This window comes from Nicotiana tabacum, chromosome 20 (genome assembly GCF_000715075.1).
Source record: "Nicotiana tabacum cultivar K326 chromosome 20, ASM71507v2, whole genome shotgun sequence".
Classification (NCBI taxonomy): Eukaryota; Viridiplantae; Streptophyta; class Magnoliopsida; order Solanales; family Solanaceae; genus Nicotiana; species Nicotiana tabacum.
The window spans coordinates 5,560,148-5,576,120 of record NC_134099.1 but is presented as its reverse complement, the minus strand read 5'-3'; the positions used below and the strand labels follow the sequence as shown (position 1 = coordinate 5,576,120).

Genomic DNA, 15,973 nt, shown 5'->3' with positions numbered 1-15,973 from the left:
GTAAGTGTTGGAGTCGACCCATCGTCACTACTTCTTCGAGGTTAGACTAGATACTTACTGGGTCCATATTTTTATGTACTCACACTATACTTCAGTCCTTGATTGTACAGGGTTTGAGGTAGGTGCATCTGGCCACCAGTCCGGCGCGTAGACTTGGTTCCCCAGCTTGAGACTTCCCGGTGAGCTGCCCTTTGAGCCGTTCTGCAGCAGTTGGAGTCTCTCTTATGCCTTTATTTTCTGTCTATTTCCTTTCAGACAGTAGGCTAGCATTTATTTTGTATATTCTATTAGATTGCCCACATACTTATGACACCAGGTCTTGGCACACACACTAGTAGACTTATGATTTTGGTTTGCTTACCTGATTACGATTTGTACTTATTGCTTCCATTTATTTATGTTACAATTACAAACTCCTAAATTTTTAAACAAACAAGGAAAATTTATCATTTACTAATTTATTTAAAACGGGAAATCACTAGTTGATCAGTGTTGGCTTGCCTAACAATGGTGTTGGGTGCCATTACGGCCTATAATGGAATTGGGTCGTGACAATTCAAATTTATCCCTAAACCTTAGCGAAATTAGTCATCTATTAAGAGTTGGTTTTAAAATGACCTTGCTGTCGCAGAACTATCATAATGGAGGGAATATATATTGTCCAGAAAGAAATCAAATTATCTGGTTGATAATAACAACAACAACATATTCAGTATATTTTCACAAATGGAGTCTGGAGAGGGTAATGTGTACATAGACCTTAACCCTACCTAGTGAAGTTAAAGAGACTGTTTCTAATAGACACTCAGCTCAGAAAGGATGAGAAGGAGGAAGAGGAGAAGAAGAAAAAGAAGAAGAGGGAGAAGAAGGAAGAGGAAGGAGGAGAAAGAGAGAAGAGAAAGAGGAAGAAAAAGAACAAGTAGTAACAATGGAGAGTACAATACTTAAAGGCGAACTAACCACATGACCCAAATGAGAAACGTTCAACTACCTACTAATCTTCTGCTCTAATCCTTAATCTATCAAGGGTTATGTCCTTATTAAGCTGAAGCTAGCATCATATCCTGGTTGGTTTAATTTCTCAAATTATCAGTCCACAACCCATTTAATTACATTTCGTGTTTTATTATTATCACTTAATCCTGTTAGCTGGCCTCACAATTCACTACCCAAGTAACTTCTCTTTGACTTGAGGTGTCAGCAAATGGTCCCCACAAAACCACATTTCAAATGGAGAAAGTGTCCTAAACACAACTTTTGTTGGTTGTGGTGACCTATAACATAAAATTCTCTCCGTCATGTACTTTTGGTCATTGTTTAATTAGGCAGCGCAGATCTAGCACTGATCAAGTCTTCTTCATTTCCTCTATAGTCCACACCGTGTTTTCTTAGTCTCGGGTCTTATGAACTATATCGGGGATGAGCTCTTTTTTCTAGCAAAAATAAAATACTCCAATTAATTTCCCTCCTTTTACATTATTAGGTGCAGGCGCTGGATTCTGTGTCTTGGGCGTTTGAGCACTTCAATCACTGTACAAAGGTGTTTGATATTGGGTTTCCTTCCACCAATATGAAACTATGAAAGTAAGCAGTGTCTTTCTTTTCTTCATTTTACACTATACAAACAAGCTAAACATATATTGTTTTGTATATATACCTCTACGTTCGTTAGGTACGATGAGAAGAATTAACTTAAATAGCCGCTCACCCAATAACGTAAACTAAAAATAGTAACCAATGAATGACCGGTTATTTGTGTAAAAATCCCGGGGATAAGCTCTGTCTACACATACTCTCCCAGACCACACTCGTGGGATTCCACTTGGTTTGTTGTTGTATATAAATGGACCGTTGAATCTCCCTAAATGTGCGCACTCATTGTACAAGTTGCATGTTTCTGAATTCTCTTGTTAGAATTTCTGGCTGCGCCACTATGTAATACTTTACTCTGATGGAAAGTAGAAAAGAAATGAGAAAACCAAAAGTTTCAGATATCTTGTTCTCCTTTATGTGTTTCTTGAGAAATGCACTTTTCTTATGGGTTGATAGGTTGGAGATATAAGACTGGCTCTTGCTTCTTGAAGCATTTGTTACTCTGATCACCTCTGCTGAAGTTACCAAGGTCAATATCTTTCTTTACCAATTTATTATGTTTTGCTTGTAGCTTTTAGTACCTAAGATGTTTCATTTTAATAAGGTAAACTATAAGTGTTATTAATAAGAGGCATCCATATGATGCAAAGTACAAAAGTATTGATGAGTGAGAGGATGTTTGGTACACTATAAGCAGGTCAAATTGGCTTATAAACACCTTTTCGCGTATCTACGGGTTTGGTAAACATCCAAAATGCTTATAAGTCTAAATCAACCAAAAGTTATAAGTTGGTCACCCCCAACTTATAGCTTTTCAGCTTATAAGCACTAAAGTACAACTCACTGTAGACCAAAAATGTTGAGGAACCTGTTCCAACTTCCTCTGGCCACTGTATAGGGTAGGAACCATAATTACCAAAGTTCTTGAAAGAATCCAAAGGTTGAGACAAGACACTTCTTTGACCATATTTTAGCTGCAGCTGCACACAGTTGTCGCAAATAGATTATAATGGAGATTTTCATCCCTCATTTGCTCTTGGAAATTGGAAACAGATAATTGCGAAGGTATCCCAACTTCGTTTGGTGTATACCTGTAATATCTAGGCCCTTGATGCACTTGTAAAGAATAAAAATATGGGTAAAAGTTTAAATTGTAAATGGTAGAATCTTTGCTGTTTTAAGGGTAATGCCGAAATGGAATCAGTAAACTGCATGAAATATTGTAGTGTCATGCTCCGAAAATATTGATTTTGTTACTTGCAGGATTCATTACGAACAACAATTCAAGGAAACTGAAAAGGTGGAAAGTAGATGGCCAGGGAGTGTCAGAACATGACGGAGCTTGTAGATAGTTGGACAATTAAGCAATTGTATGATGCTGCAGAGCATCTAGCGGATGTAAGGTTTTTTCTCGAGAAACTGGAGCAAGTTCAGCCTGAGAACGCGATATCTGCACAACTGGGGGCACTATTTGTAGAAGCTTATGATGGATCTTCTGAGATATGGTCTCACATGGATCAATGCCAGTGGACTTGCACCATCAGAATGATGATTTCAAAGGTGCTTAAAATAATTAAACTGGAGAATATTGCTGAGCGACTCAAACCTGCAAAGCCATCCACATCAACTAGCCCAATGATTTTAGAGGTGCTGAAAATAACTAAACCCGAGAATATTGCTAAGCGAATCAAAGCTTCAAAGCCGTCAAGTTCACCTGGCCTAATCACTATGGAGATGGTGGGTTTTATCGAAGTTTTGCTTGATACTGCTCATGACAAACTGTTGTCCTTTAGTTTAGTGCATGCCTCTCGCTTGTATGTGCTTAAAAGGAAGCTGAGGTATCTACAAGTCTTCTTCACGTTAACGACAAGGTGGTGCATTGAGCATGAGAATATGAAGGATCTCTTCACCCATGTTGAGGATGTAGCTTACACTGCGACACACATGTGTTTCTTAGGGGTGGGCAAAGCTATGGATCGCGAGTTCTCTGAATTGCTGGAAAAGATAAGTCCTTTTAAGCCTGAATTGAGGCAGATTTATAAGAGCCTCTTGACAGTGTCAAAGTCATCATTGTTAGATACTACAATGAATGTAAGGATAAGTCCTTTTAGCTTTGTCAGTGCTCTCCAAGAGGATCTGAAAGAGCTAGTAATCCGTGATACTTCCTTGAAAGTTTTCCTTGACAATCAAATTCCGTGGCTTCAACAAGGACTTCTTTATCTTTCTAGATATCTCCGGGACATAGAAATAGAATTCACTCCACTCGAAGAATTCAATTCTCTTCAATCAAATATTGTGGCCCTGGCCATTGAAGCAGCAATTGCCATCTACTCCTCCTATGATGAGGAAATGGACGAAACTACTGAAATGAAGCGCGTGTTTTTTCATTTGCAACTGAAGTTTAGTCATGTCAAGTTAGAAGCCTGTCTGATTAAGCTACTAAACAGTGAATCCACCATAGTAGCTCCTCTGAAAGATCTGATTCACTATATCCGGGAAGAGCTGATATTCTTGGGAACTTTTCTCATGGATTCATTGGAGAAGTGCAAAGAACAAATTAAGATAACTGATTTTCTGACCCTTATTCAATCTGTGACTAGCCAAGCATGGTCAGTCACTCTTTCTCATGACTCGGAGCAAGAAGACTTGTCCAGGCAAACAAATCGCTTGCATGTACAATTGCTTCTTAAGTTCAAGTTTATTAAAGCAGCAATTAGACAGATGTGTCCTGACATTTCTGCATTATCGACACTAGACCATCCTACAATAGATCTGCTGAACTTTCTTCCTATTAACTTTGAGGTCATTGATTCTTATTTCAACATGCTAAAATCCTCAAAGGCACCATCCTCAGATAGCCCCAAGATGGATGAGATTTTGATGGGATTTCATGAATATATTATTTCCAAGCTTCTACTGAAGGATGAAACCAATTTTACATTTACTGCTGCAAATGAGGATAAATTTTTTTACAATGGGTTGTTGCTTCTGGCAACATATCTTGTCGATCCTCTAGTGCATCACAGTGGAGGACACAAGAAGGAGGATAATCTCTTGACAGGATTTGGAACTGTCGCAATCGAGTCTGAGTCTGCTATATGTTTATCTTATGAGGATGTTGTGGATAGCAACAAAATAAGGAAGGTCAATCTTGTTCTTCAGTTTTTGACAATTGCTTTCAAGCTTATCGAGTCTCAGAGAATCTTGATGGATCTACTAAAGCACAAAGCCACTTTGGAAGCTCAAATTCTGGATCTGATTGAAAGTGCTCATGAGGATCTTATTTTCCTTAGAGCTTTCCTCATGGATCTTCTCATGCGACACACAGAGCTTAACGAAGTGCATGATCTCTTAAGGCATGCTGAAGGGACTGCCAACAAGTTAGTACAAGTCTGTGGTTTTTGTTATGAAGGTTTCATGGATGGAGGTAGCACTGAAAAAATGCTGCTTTCATTATCTGATTTGCCACAAGAGATTGAGTCTGTCAAGGTAGAGGTCAGAAAAGTATGGTTTCAACTTCTGGATGCATCACCATGGAACGTGACAGATGGGGAAGACATTATTTTCTTATTAAACCACCAGGACAGGGTGCTGAACTCTGATGATTATTCAATCTCTTATCTAAAGAATCAGGTCCCAGTAGTCAAAGAAAAACTGGTGTACTTGGGCTCTTTCCTTGCAGATATTATACAGCATCGCGATATGCATCAAGAACTCCAAGACCTCATGAAGCGTGTTCAAGATATTATGTTTGTCTGTTTCTTCCATGTCAAGGGTTATACTCCTGCTTGGCATGACATGTTACATCTCTCTGATGTCAAGCAATTGCTTAGGTTTGTTGAAGCAGAGGTCAAAATGTTTTGTTTCAAAGTTCCAGATTCTTCATGTTATAGCTTCCCCAAGACAAATGGATTAGGATTTCTCGATTGTTTCTTGGGAAAATTGGGCGAGCTGTCAAGTTCTAAGCTCGATTTGATTATCGACTTAAAGCATCAGATTCAATTACTCCAGGACGGCTTGTTGTGTCTAAGATCATTGACCGATCAATTTGCAGAAAGCTACGATGAGCATGATGAAGTTTATGGTCGTATAACAAGTAGCACAGAAATTGCATACAAGGCAGAGTATGTCATTGACTCGTGCTTGGCCTGTTCTTATCCACTCTGGTACAAAGTTCTTTGGATTTCTGAAGTTGTTAAGAATATTAATCTTGTAAATGCAGTTGTTAGTGAGACTTGTGAAAGAAAGAATAATGATGTGGCAGTGACCGCAGCTGCAAAGACCTCCGGTAATCTTTTACCATCATTATCAGCCAATACTCCAAGAACAAATGAAGAAATGGAGGGATTTCAGGATGCGATGAACGAATTAAAGAAGCAGCTACTTGAAGGATCACCTGAGCTAGACGTTATCTCAATATTTGGCATGCCCGGATTGGGTAAGACTACACTTGCAAAGAAGATTTACAGTGACCCAATAGTCACCTCTTACTTTGATGTCCGTGCTCAGTGCTGTGTGACTCAAGTATATTCATGGCGAGAATTGTTGCTTACCATTTTGAATGATGTGCTTGAGCCTACTGATCGCAATTTAAAAGAAGATGGCGAATTAGCTGATGAGCTGCGTCGATTCTTGTTGACCAAGAGATTCTTAATTCTCGTTGATGACGTGTGGGACACTAAAGTGTGGGACTATTTACATATGTGCTGTAGAGGTTCTCGCAACGGGAGTAGAATTATTCTAACGACACGGCTGAGTGACGTTGCCAGTTATGCTCAATGTTATAGTAAACCCCATCATCTTCGTTTATTCAGAGATGATGAGAGTTGGACATTATTACAGAAAGAGGTGTTTCAAGGAGAGATCTGTCCACCTGAACTTCTTGATGTGGGGTTTCGAATAGCAAAAACTTGTGGAGGGTTGCCTCTCTTCATTGTGTTGGTTGCTGGTGTTCTGAAAGAGAAAAAGAAGAAAGCAGAATTGTGGAAAGAAATAGAAGAAAGTCTAGGTTCGCAGAACATTGGTTGCTTGGAAGAGAGCATGTCTATGATTGGATTCAGTTACAAGAATTTACCACACCAGCTGAAGCCTTGTTTTCTCTATTTTGGAGGATTTTTGAAGGGCAAGAATATTCATGTCTCAAAATTGACTCGGTTGTGGCTTGCCGAGGGTTTTGTACAAGCAAATAAGGGACCAGAAGATGCTGCACAAGGTTTCTTGGAAGATCTTATTAGTAGAAATTTAGTGATGGACGTGGAGAAGAAACCCAATGGCAAGGTGAAAACATGCCGGATTCATGATCTGTTGCACAAATTCTGCTTAGAAAAGGCCAAACAAGAGAATTTCCTTCTCCGGATAAACGGGTATAAATAATTATTGCACTAATTTTATTATACTAGTTTCTAGGTACGCGCAATGATGTGTCCCTTGTCTCAAATATTATGTTTATCCCTACTCATTTTCATCTTTTTCCTTTAATCAGATTCTGTGTAGGGGACACATTTCCTGAAAAGCCTATGGAATATATACTGTTTATTCATTCTTCCGAGGATCATATTGATCAGTGGCAGCCATCTCGTTCAAATGTTCGCTCCTTAGTACTCAATGTGATTGATCCGGATAACTTGTTATGGCCGCATAATATATCTTTTATCTTTGACAGTTTCAAACTCGTTAAAGTGTTGGATTTGGAATCTTTCAACATTGGTGGTACTTTTCCGAGTGAAATACAATCGCTAATACATTTGAGGTACTTTGCTGCTCGTACTGGTGCAAGTTCAATTCCTTCATCTATAGCTAAGCTATGGAATCTTGAAACTTTTGTGGTACGAGGATTGGGAGGAGAGGTGAAATTACCTAGTTCACTTCTGAAGCTGGTGAAATTAAGGCATATACATGTAAAGAATTGTGCTTCATTTAGTTTGCATGACAACATGGGTGAATCACTTGCTGACTGTCAATTAGATAATCTGGAAACCTTTTCCACTCCACATCTATCTTATGGTGAAGATACAGAGATGATATTGAGAAAGGTGCCAAAATTAAGAAAGCTGAGTTGCATATTTTCGGAAACATTTGGTTATTCAAAGATAGTTATGGGAAGGTGTGTTCTTTTTCCCAGATTGGAGTCCCTAAGTCACCTTGAATCCCTCAAGCTTGTTTCCAACAGCTATCCAGCTAAACTTCCACATGTCTTCAGTTTCCCCTCAAGACTAAGGGAATTGACTTTATCAAAATTTCGTCTACCTTGGAGCCAAATTTCAACGATCGGAGAGCTGCCTAACTTGGAGATTCTTAAGTTACATCTCAGAGCCTTTGAAGGGAATCATTGGGAGGTGAAAGATTCAGAGTTCCCTGAACTCACATACTTAGAATTGGACGACATCAATATTGCACAGTGGTCTGTATCTGATAATGCTTTTCCTAAGCTTAAATGTTTGGTTTTAACCAAATGTAAGCGGCTTGAGAAAATCCCTTCTCATTTTGATGATTCTGTATCTCTAAGAAGCATTGAAGTAAATTGGTGCAACTTGTCAGTTGCCGAGTCAGCCCAGGAAATTCAGACAACGCAACATGAAGAAATGGCAAATGGTGCGTTCACTGTTAGAATACAGCCTCCAGATTGGGCTACAAGATCATCTCCTTTGACTCTTATCTGGTATGTTTTTGTCATGTTCTCTCATTCGGTCTTCTTTTACCCCAAAATATGCTTATTTGTTACCTATGTTGCTCGGACTCTCCAAAAAACTTTCCAGGTGCGTATCAGATCCTCCAAAAACAGTGTATTTTTAAAGGATCTGACACGGGTACGACATCATTTTGGAGAGTCCGCACAACATAGTTTGTTACTACTATTATACTTATTCCAGTTACCTGCTCTTATTGAAAAGAAAGAGAACAGGTCATCTGCTATATTCTTGAATCTGAGTGCTAGACTTGCTCTATATCCGGATTCGCGCCGCGTAAGGCTCCATTCGGGGGGAAACGCTCCATACCAAGGATTTTTCTGTACCCAGGGCTTTAACCCGAGACCTCTGGTTAAGGGAAGAACAACCTCATCGGCTGCACCACATCTTTGGTGGTAAGAAGTGAAGTGTTTGAATGAACATAAACACTGATTTGTGGTGAAACTTGTAATAAACGTCTAACAACTTGGAAATTTGAAATGACTTTATTAATAGCTACCAAATAACCTGCAGTTTACAATTTCAATGTTTCTGTTTTTCGAATCTACGTTACTTATCTTGAAGAAATGACTGTTATTTGTTGAAACCTTGATATCTTGATTCATAGACTAGTATTTCTGTTAAAATAAAGTAACATAAGAAAGAATAACTCCAGAATTTGAAAAGCTAGTCTATATTTAGTGGGTGCTTGGACATAAGAATTGCAAAATTTCGAAAAGAAATCAATCACTGATCCAATTTGAGTACCTCTGCAGGATAGACCTCAACAGAAAATTGAAAGTGAATTTTTTTAAAGTAAAAATGATATTTAAAAATTAGAGTTGTGTTTGGATATAAATATAATTTGGAGCTGTTTTTGAATTTTTGTGAGTGATTTGAATTGAAAATTTTAAAAACAACTTTTTGGAGATTTTCAAGTTTTCGAATTCTTTTGAAATTTAACTTCAAGTGAAATTTGAAATTTTCATGGATTTTGGAAAAATAAAATAAAATTGGAAAAAAATGATTTTTTTTTTTTGGTCAAACGGGCCCTTAATAATTTGGGAGTTGTCAAATACAACTGAACTAAGAAAAGAACTTAACTATTTGTTGCTCAATTCCATCATATTAATATCCACTGTAAACTCAGTAGGGATTATAAAAGTTCAATGCAATATTAATTAATTTACTAGTTGCGATTAAAGAGGACGAATTTGGGTGATAAAATAGGACATACAATATATCCTCGTGGATAAATATGTATTTCTATTGAGACAAGTGAAAGAATAAGTCCATCATTAAAAGACTTTAATCTAATTCGTAGATAATAAATAAATATTTTATGCTATTATATAAGTCTTCTAAAAAATAACTACAACATATAGGTAACTCAACTGTCTATTATGGATGAGGCTGTTAACCTGAAAAATAAGGCAGATCATCCACTATAATAGCTTTAACAAATCGATGCTGCAAAATTAATAATGCTGTCAGAATATATAAGTTAATTCATTAAAAAGAAAATCATATGTTCCCACGGATTAGGCCAATGTGCTTTGTGCAAACCATTACAAATCTGGACGAAATTCAAAAATAGCCAGATTTACAAGTGGTAATAGAAAAAATAGTCACAGTTTTAAAAGTAATCGAAGTTTAGCTACTTTTCATGTAAAAATAAATTTGAACGAAAACACTGTTCAAAATCCGAAAAATATTCCAGCAATATACTGGAATTCCAGCATAATATACCGGAGTTCCAACATAATATGCTGGGGCTCATACACAGATGTTCCAATCTCCAGTATATTATGCTGGAACATTCCGTGTATTGGAGTTCCAGCATAATATGCTGGAAGTTAATACACAGGTGCACCAATCTCCAGTATATTATGCTGGAACTTTTCGTGTTGCAACAAAATAATAGTTATTTTTCAATAACTTTGCAAATGCTGGCTATTTTTTAATTACCAGTCTGAAAACTATCTAGCCAATGTTATTTTCACTATAAATGATCTCAACCAGGCCCATGCCCATTTAGTTGTATCGCCCGACCCCGGGGCAAGTGCACAGATAACCATTTTTAGTAATGCTATTTAGAAACTAGCCATTACTTATTTTTTCTTGAAATTTTAAACTAAAAATCTTAACTTAAGGATAATTCATGATCTTTTTATCATGAAAAATTGAACTGAAAAACTAAAATTTAGAGCACAATGACTAACTTCTAAATAACAATTCTTTAAAGCGGCTAGCCGGTGTCATTTCTATCGAGGGACCAGCCGTGTTCTGTTACGGAGTCCATTTTCATTTATTTCACATTGTCCAATCCTAATAGAGAAATACAGCAGTACAATCAAACTACTGTAGTAAGAAATATCTTAAACGAGCATATACTAAAAGAAAAGACCACTCAATTACTGTAATCAAAATCTCGGTTGGCATAGTACAAGGTAAACTAGAGAACTGGAACAAAAGATCAAAAAGAGCTTTCTTTTCTCTCTACTATGAACTCTCAACCATATGAACCTTCATCTTCAATACCACCTAAGCTACCGGACATCACTGCAGATACCACCATGAATATAGACTCCCCTGTTTCCCATGCACAACTAGAAGATTTTACTTCAAAATCTTACCTTCATACACTCCTCTCCCGCAATAGCATACCTTCCTATACTAACACCACTTCCTCTATTAACCCTAGTTTAGATAACCTTGAAGAAACAGAGGCACCTACTGATCCTTCCAATTTCATTCCATTAACACTTGAAGAGAAAATAAGGCTTTATGCCCCATGGAAGCATGTTGTTATTGTCAAAGTTTTTGGTCGAAAGGTTGAACACTAACTTCTTGGGCAAAAAAATTATGCCCAATGGAAACTAACTGAAAACCTTCCATTAATCGATCTAGGATCTGACTTTTTCCTTCTCAAATTCCAAAAGGAGGAAAACAAAATTCATGCCTTGCAAGATGGACCCTAGTTCGTCTTGAACCATTTTCGCTCTATCCGTCAATGGGAGCCAAAATTTATGGCTTCTGAAACAAAAATCACATCTTCAGCAATATGGTTACGTCTGTCAGAATTACCCATTGAATTTTACGACATTCAGCTACTGCAAAAATTGGGAAATAAATAGGTAAACTTCTTACAGTTAACGCATGCACCTCTACAACAACACGAGGCAGATATGCACGGTTATGTGTGGAGGTACCTTTGGATCAACCGTTAAAATCATCTTTTTATAGGCAGCCATAACCAAACTATCTTTTACAAAGGATTAAACATGCTTTGTATTAAATGTGGTAGACTTAGCCATAACTAGAGGACATGTTCTTATATCCCACCCCCAAATTCCACTACACATATCACTCCGTCAACACAGTCTAGTAATGACGAATGGAAGATTGTACAGTTTCCAAAGAAATCTCCAATGAAAACAACTGCCACAACAGATTTTACTTCTTCAGCTTCTCCATTCCCAAGGTAAGCATGTGAAGCCAATAGATATAATTAACAACCCTAACAAGCTTTTGTTTAATAATCTATCTATTAACACTATTAATCCTTCACAAAATAATATTTATACTAAAGACTCCACATCAACTGTATTAAATACTAATAAAGGTGTCACATCAAATTTTTTAACTACTAATCAATTTGACATCTTATTAAATAATGAAAGGGATGATTTTACTACTATAGTCGGCCCTTTAATTAAACCCCCCTCCCTAACAGACAAACTTACCCCTACGACCCAATCACAATACAAACACACTCCAACACCTATCCAAATCCATGCAAACGGACACGATACCCCAACCCACATGCAAGCATTCTCACCACCCTTAACCTAATCCAACACAACATCCCTACAAAACCTAGTAACAAACCTACCTAATCATCACACTTCTAATTCCTATGTCGGTTTTCCCTCCTCATCATGCCACAATACTATATCTTCCATGCAAACCATATCTAAAGATACAACACCTACTACCACTCAATTACCTCTACATCAAAATCCTTCAACTCATAATACTCCACCGTCCAATTCCACCACTTCAACATACTCCTCGTTAAATCAGACTCCAATTTCTATACAACACAACCCTCATCCCTTATCCAATCCTTCAAATACAAAGATGATCCCAAACAACTTTAACCATCTTCACAGACAACCCAATACTCCCAACACACAAAACATTCATCGTTTCAGTCATCTTCACAATCCATACTCCCTCCCACCTTCACATCTAATTATGGAACCCAACATCATAATATACACTGCTCAAACACCACATGCAATAACAAAACCATCATTTTGGCTAGAGATTGCCCTTCAAAACAATGCTTTAACCTTCACTATGAAGGTAAATCATCAGGAAATGACAATCCTCATCAACAATCCAGTGGACCTTGCGTAAATAGTAATGGAGGGAATGACCCTAGGGGCGAAACTCTATGACCGGTACTATTGGTCTATGATGCAAAGTCCATATCTGGCACCATATCATCCTCTCCAGCTACCAGCACCCTTTTGGGACCCCACCCACCTTCACCCACACTATCTTCAGATGCCTTTTTATCTACTTCCTCTCCAAACTCCAACAACACCATGGATACAACCCTATTCAGTCCTACAGAGCCCCACTCCCATATTGGAACCCTTTACACCTCCTCTTCTATCCCCCACCACACCCTCACAATCAAGTAGAATAAAACAGAGCGTTTCAAGAAGAACTCGAAGCGGCGATACTTTACAACAGGGAGACAAGACCAGTGCATGCATGGCTAGATGGAATAAAGGTCTTTGTCCAGAAAGAGGAATACGAAAGAAAAATTTACATTTGTTGTCCCTCAAATCTAATGGCAACATCCCTTCGCATCAGGCCCACAATCAATCCAGACATGGGCAAATATGTAATGCTACTAATGCCAACCCTACGTCTGAGACCAGGAGAGAGCACCACTACAATGAGGAACTCATAGAGCAGCCCACTGCTCACCCCAAATGATACTCATATGAATTTCTATCATATGGAATTGTAGAGGAGCCCAGTCTGCGGATTTTCGACGTAAGTTTTGCTCTTTACTTGACTACAATCGTCTTTCTTTGGTTGTGCTATTGGAAACACACTACCAGGATCATCAAAATTTGAAAGAGGAGTTCAATTTCACTGGATTAATGAGGAAGCTGCTATTGATCAGTCGGGAGGTATAGCCATTTTATGGCTTTCTGATGCACTCACAGTAGAACTAGTGGCATCCACACACCAAGAGATACATTGCCACATCCAGGTACACCCCTCTACTCTAAAGTGTCTATTTACTGCAATTTAAAGTGATGATTTAGGTAATAGACATATTCTTTGGAATAACATTATGTGCATGCATGATAATTATAAGGGACCTTAGCTCATAGGGGAGATTTTAATGACATCACTCATGCAAATGATAAATTTGGAGGCCAACAAACTAATATTTCAACGTCCAACAAGTTTATATATTGCATAAATTATTGCAACCTTACTGATTTAGGCTATAAAGGTAGTCGTTATACTTGGACAAACGATCGTCATAATCATCATAATATTTTCGAACGTATTGATCGCTTCTTAGCAAACTATGACTGGCTTAGGCATTACCCCAATGCACTTGTCACACATTTACCACGTGCACATTCTAGTCATTGTCCACTATTACTACAACTTCAACATTGCCCTCTCCCTCGTAAAAAAAAAATTCGCTTTGAAACTATCTGGGCTACACATCCTACCTTCCCTTCCCTAGTCCAAGAAGCCTGGAATAATAATTTACAATTACTCCCAGCAATTAAAAATTTCACTGATATTGTACAAGAATGGAATAAATCTACTTTTGGAAATATTTTTACACATAAGCAAAAACTATTGGCTCGTTTAGGGGGTATTCAGTCTACCCCTAATTATCCTACCAGTGCATTTTTACAAAATTTGGAAAGTCAATTAAAATATGATTTTAATGCTATTCTAAAACTTGAAGAGAATTTTGGGAAACTAAAGTCCCGTATTAACTGGTTAAATGATGGAGATGCAAATACGAAAATTTTCCACCTATCCACTTTAAATCGTCGTAGACATAATTGTATAATTGCTATACAAGATCAAGGGGCAATTGGATAACTGAGCCTCAAGTTATTAAACTAATATTATGAATTATTATCAGTCTCTCTTTACAACACAAAAACTTTGCCCAAATCGAAATCATTTAATCCAACCTTCCAATGTTCTTACTCTGCATAAACAAAATTCCTTAACCAAACCCCTCCAAGATCATGAAATCATTAATGCATTACATTCTTTTAAACCATTAAAGGCTCCAGGTCCAGATGGACTACACTCTTTCTTTTATCAAAAATATTGGCATATCACTGGTAATTCGGTAAAATACTTTTGCCATAAGGTTTTCGAAGATCATAATACAGACCATAACATTAATAATACTCTAGTTTCCCTAATCCCTAAACATAAACATGCATCTTCTATTTCCCAATATCGACCTATCAGTCTTTGTAATACTATTTATAAGCTTATTACAAAAATTATTGTCAATAGGCTTAAACCAATGTTGGAACATCTTATTAGTCCTACTCAATCTAGCTTCCAGAAAAATCAACAAGCTGCAGATAATGCACTTATAGTCCAGGAAATAATCATAAGTTCCAAAAAATGAAAGGTAATGTCACGACCCAATCCCTGAACCCGGTCGTGATGGCGCCTCTCGTGAAGACAAGGTCAGCCAGACCAAAACAGAACACTTTTTTTTAAACAATTAATTATCATAAATGGCAATAAAACATAATATAATAACCATAAATTGCGGAATTAACGATAACCTCAGTAAGAACCATTCCGACACAGCCCAAACCGGGGTGTAACAAGTCATGAGCAACTAAGAAATCCGGTTACAAGTCTACTGAACACTAGATCTGATACAATAGTTCTAAAAATATGAAAATGATAAGATAAGGGAGGCACGGGGCTGCGAACGCCAACAACTACCTCGTAGTCTCCAAATCACTGCTCGGACTAGGAGAATCAGCACCCAGGAGAGGACTCTGCGATGTCTGAATCTGCACACATGGTGCAAGGAGTAATGTGAGTACTCCGACTTAGTGAGTAATAATTATAAATAATGGCTGAAAGTATGAAAACACATAAAAGCACAAAGCAATTCTATATCAAGCAGTAAAATCACTTAAAACAATAAATCAGTGAAGACATCAAATGATATCCCTTTTTAAAACAAGTAAAACAGGTAAGTTAACAGGCAAATAACAAGTAGAAATCCGCCCCTCGGATACAGTATCAATCGCTCAGAACAGTATCAGCCCCTCTGGCTCACTCTCAGTATAGTATTAGCCCATTGGGCTCAGTATCAATCACTGAGAACAGTATTAGCCCCTCGGGCTCACTCTCAGATCATAATGGGTACCCGCACTCACTGTGGGTGTGCAGACTCCGGAGGGGCCCCTTACGGCCCAATCGCTATATCCAGCCACCTCGTGGCATCATCACTTGGCACTCGACCTCACATCACTCAAGCGACCTCGTGGCACATAAAGTATCTCAGGCCCTCGGCCTCATATCACTCAACATATCCTCACATATGGCCCTCGGCCTCACTCAGTCCAAAAATCATCACAAGCCCCTTGGGCATTAGTAAAACAGTAGTT

General features: G+C 37.9%; 1 protein-coding gene across 3 annotated transcripts; it reads left to right on the top strand.

Moving 5' to 3' along the window:
* Positions 1–1,323: 1,323 nt before the first annotated feature.
* On the top strand, positions 1,324–8,805 carry LOC107808666 (putative late blight resistance protein homolog R1B-16). Of its 3 annotated transcripts, none has more exons than XM_016633204.2 (5): positions 1,324–1,584; positions 2,050–2,122; positions 2,857–6,956; positions 7,076–8,251; positions 8,488–8,805. In XM_016633204.2, coding segments are annotated over exons 3-5 (5,229 nt in total). In that variant the 5' UTR covers positions 1,324–1,584; positions 2,050–2,122; positions 2,857–2,904; the 3' UTR covers positions 8,489–8,805. The 3 variants fall into 3 exon arrangements, with proteins under 3 accessions (XP_016488690.2, XP_075096868.1, XP_075096869.1); XM_075240767.1 differs by having other exon boundaries at positions 1,349–1,584; positions 8,484–8,805; XM_075240768.1 differs by lacking the exon at positions 2,050–2,122 and having other exon boundaries at positions 1,445–1,584; positions 8,484–8,805.
* Positions 8,806–15,973: the final 7,168 nt, after the last annotated feature.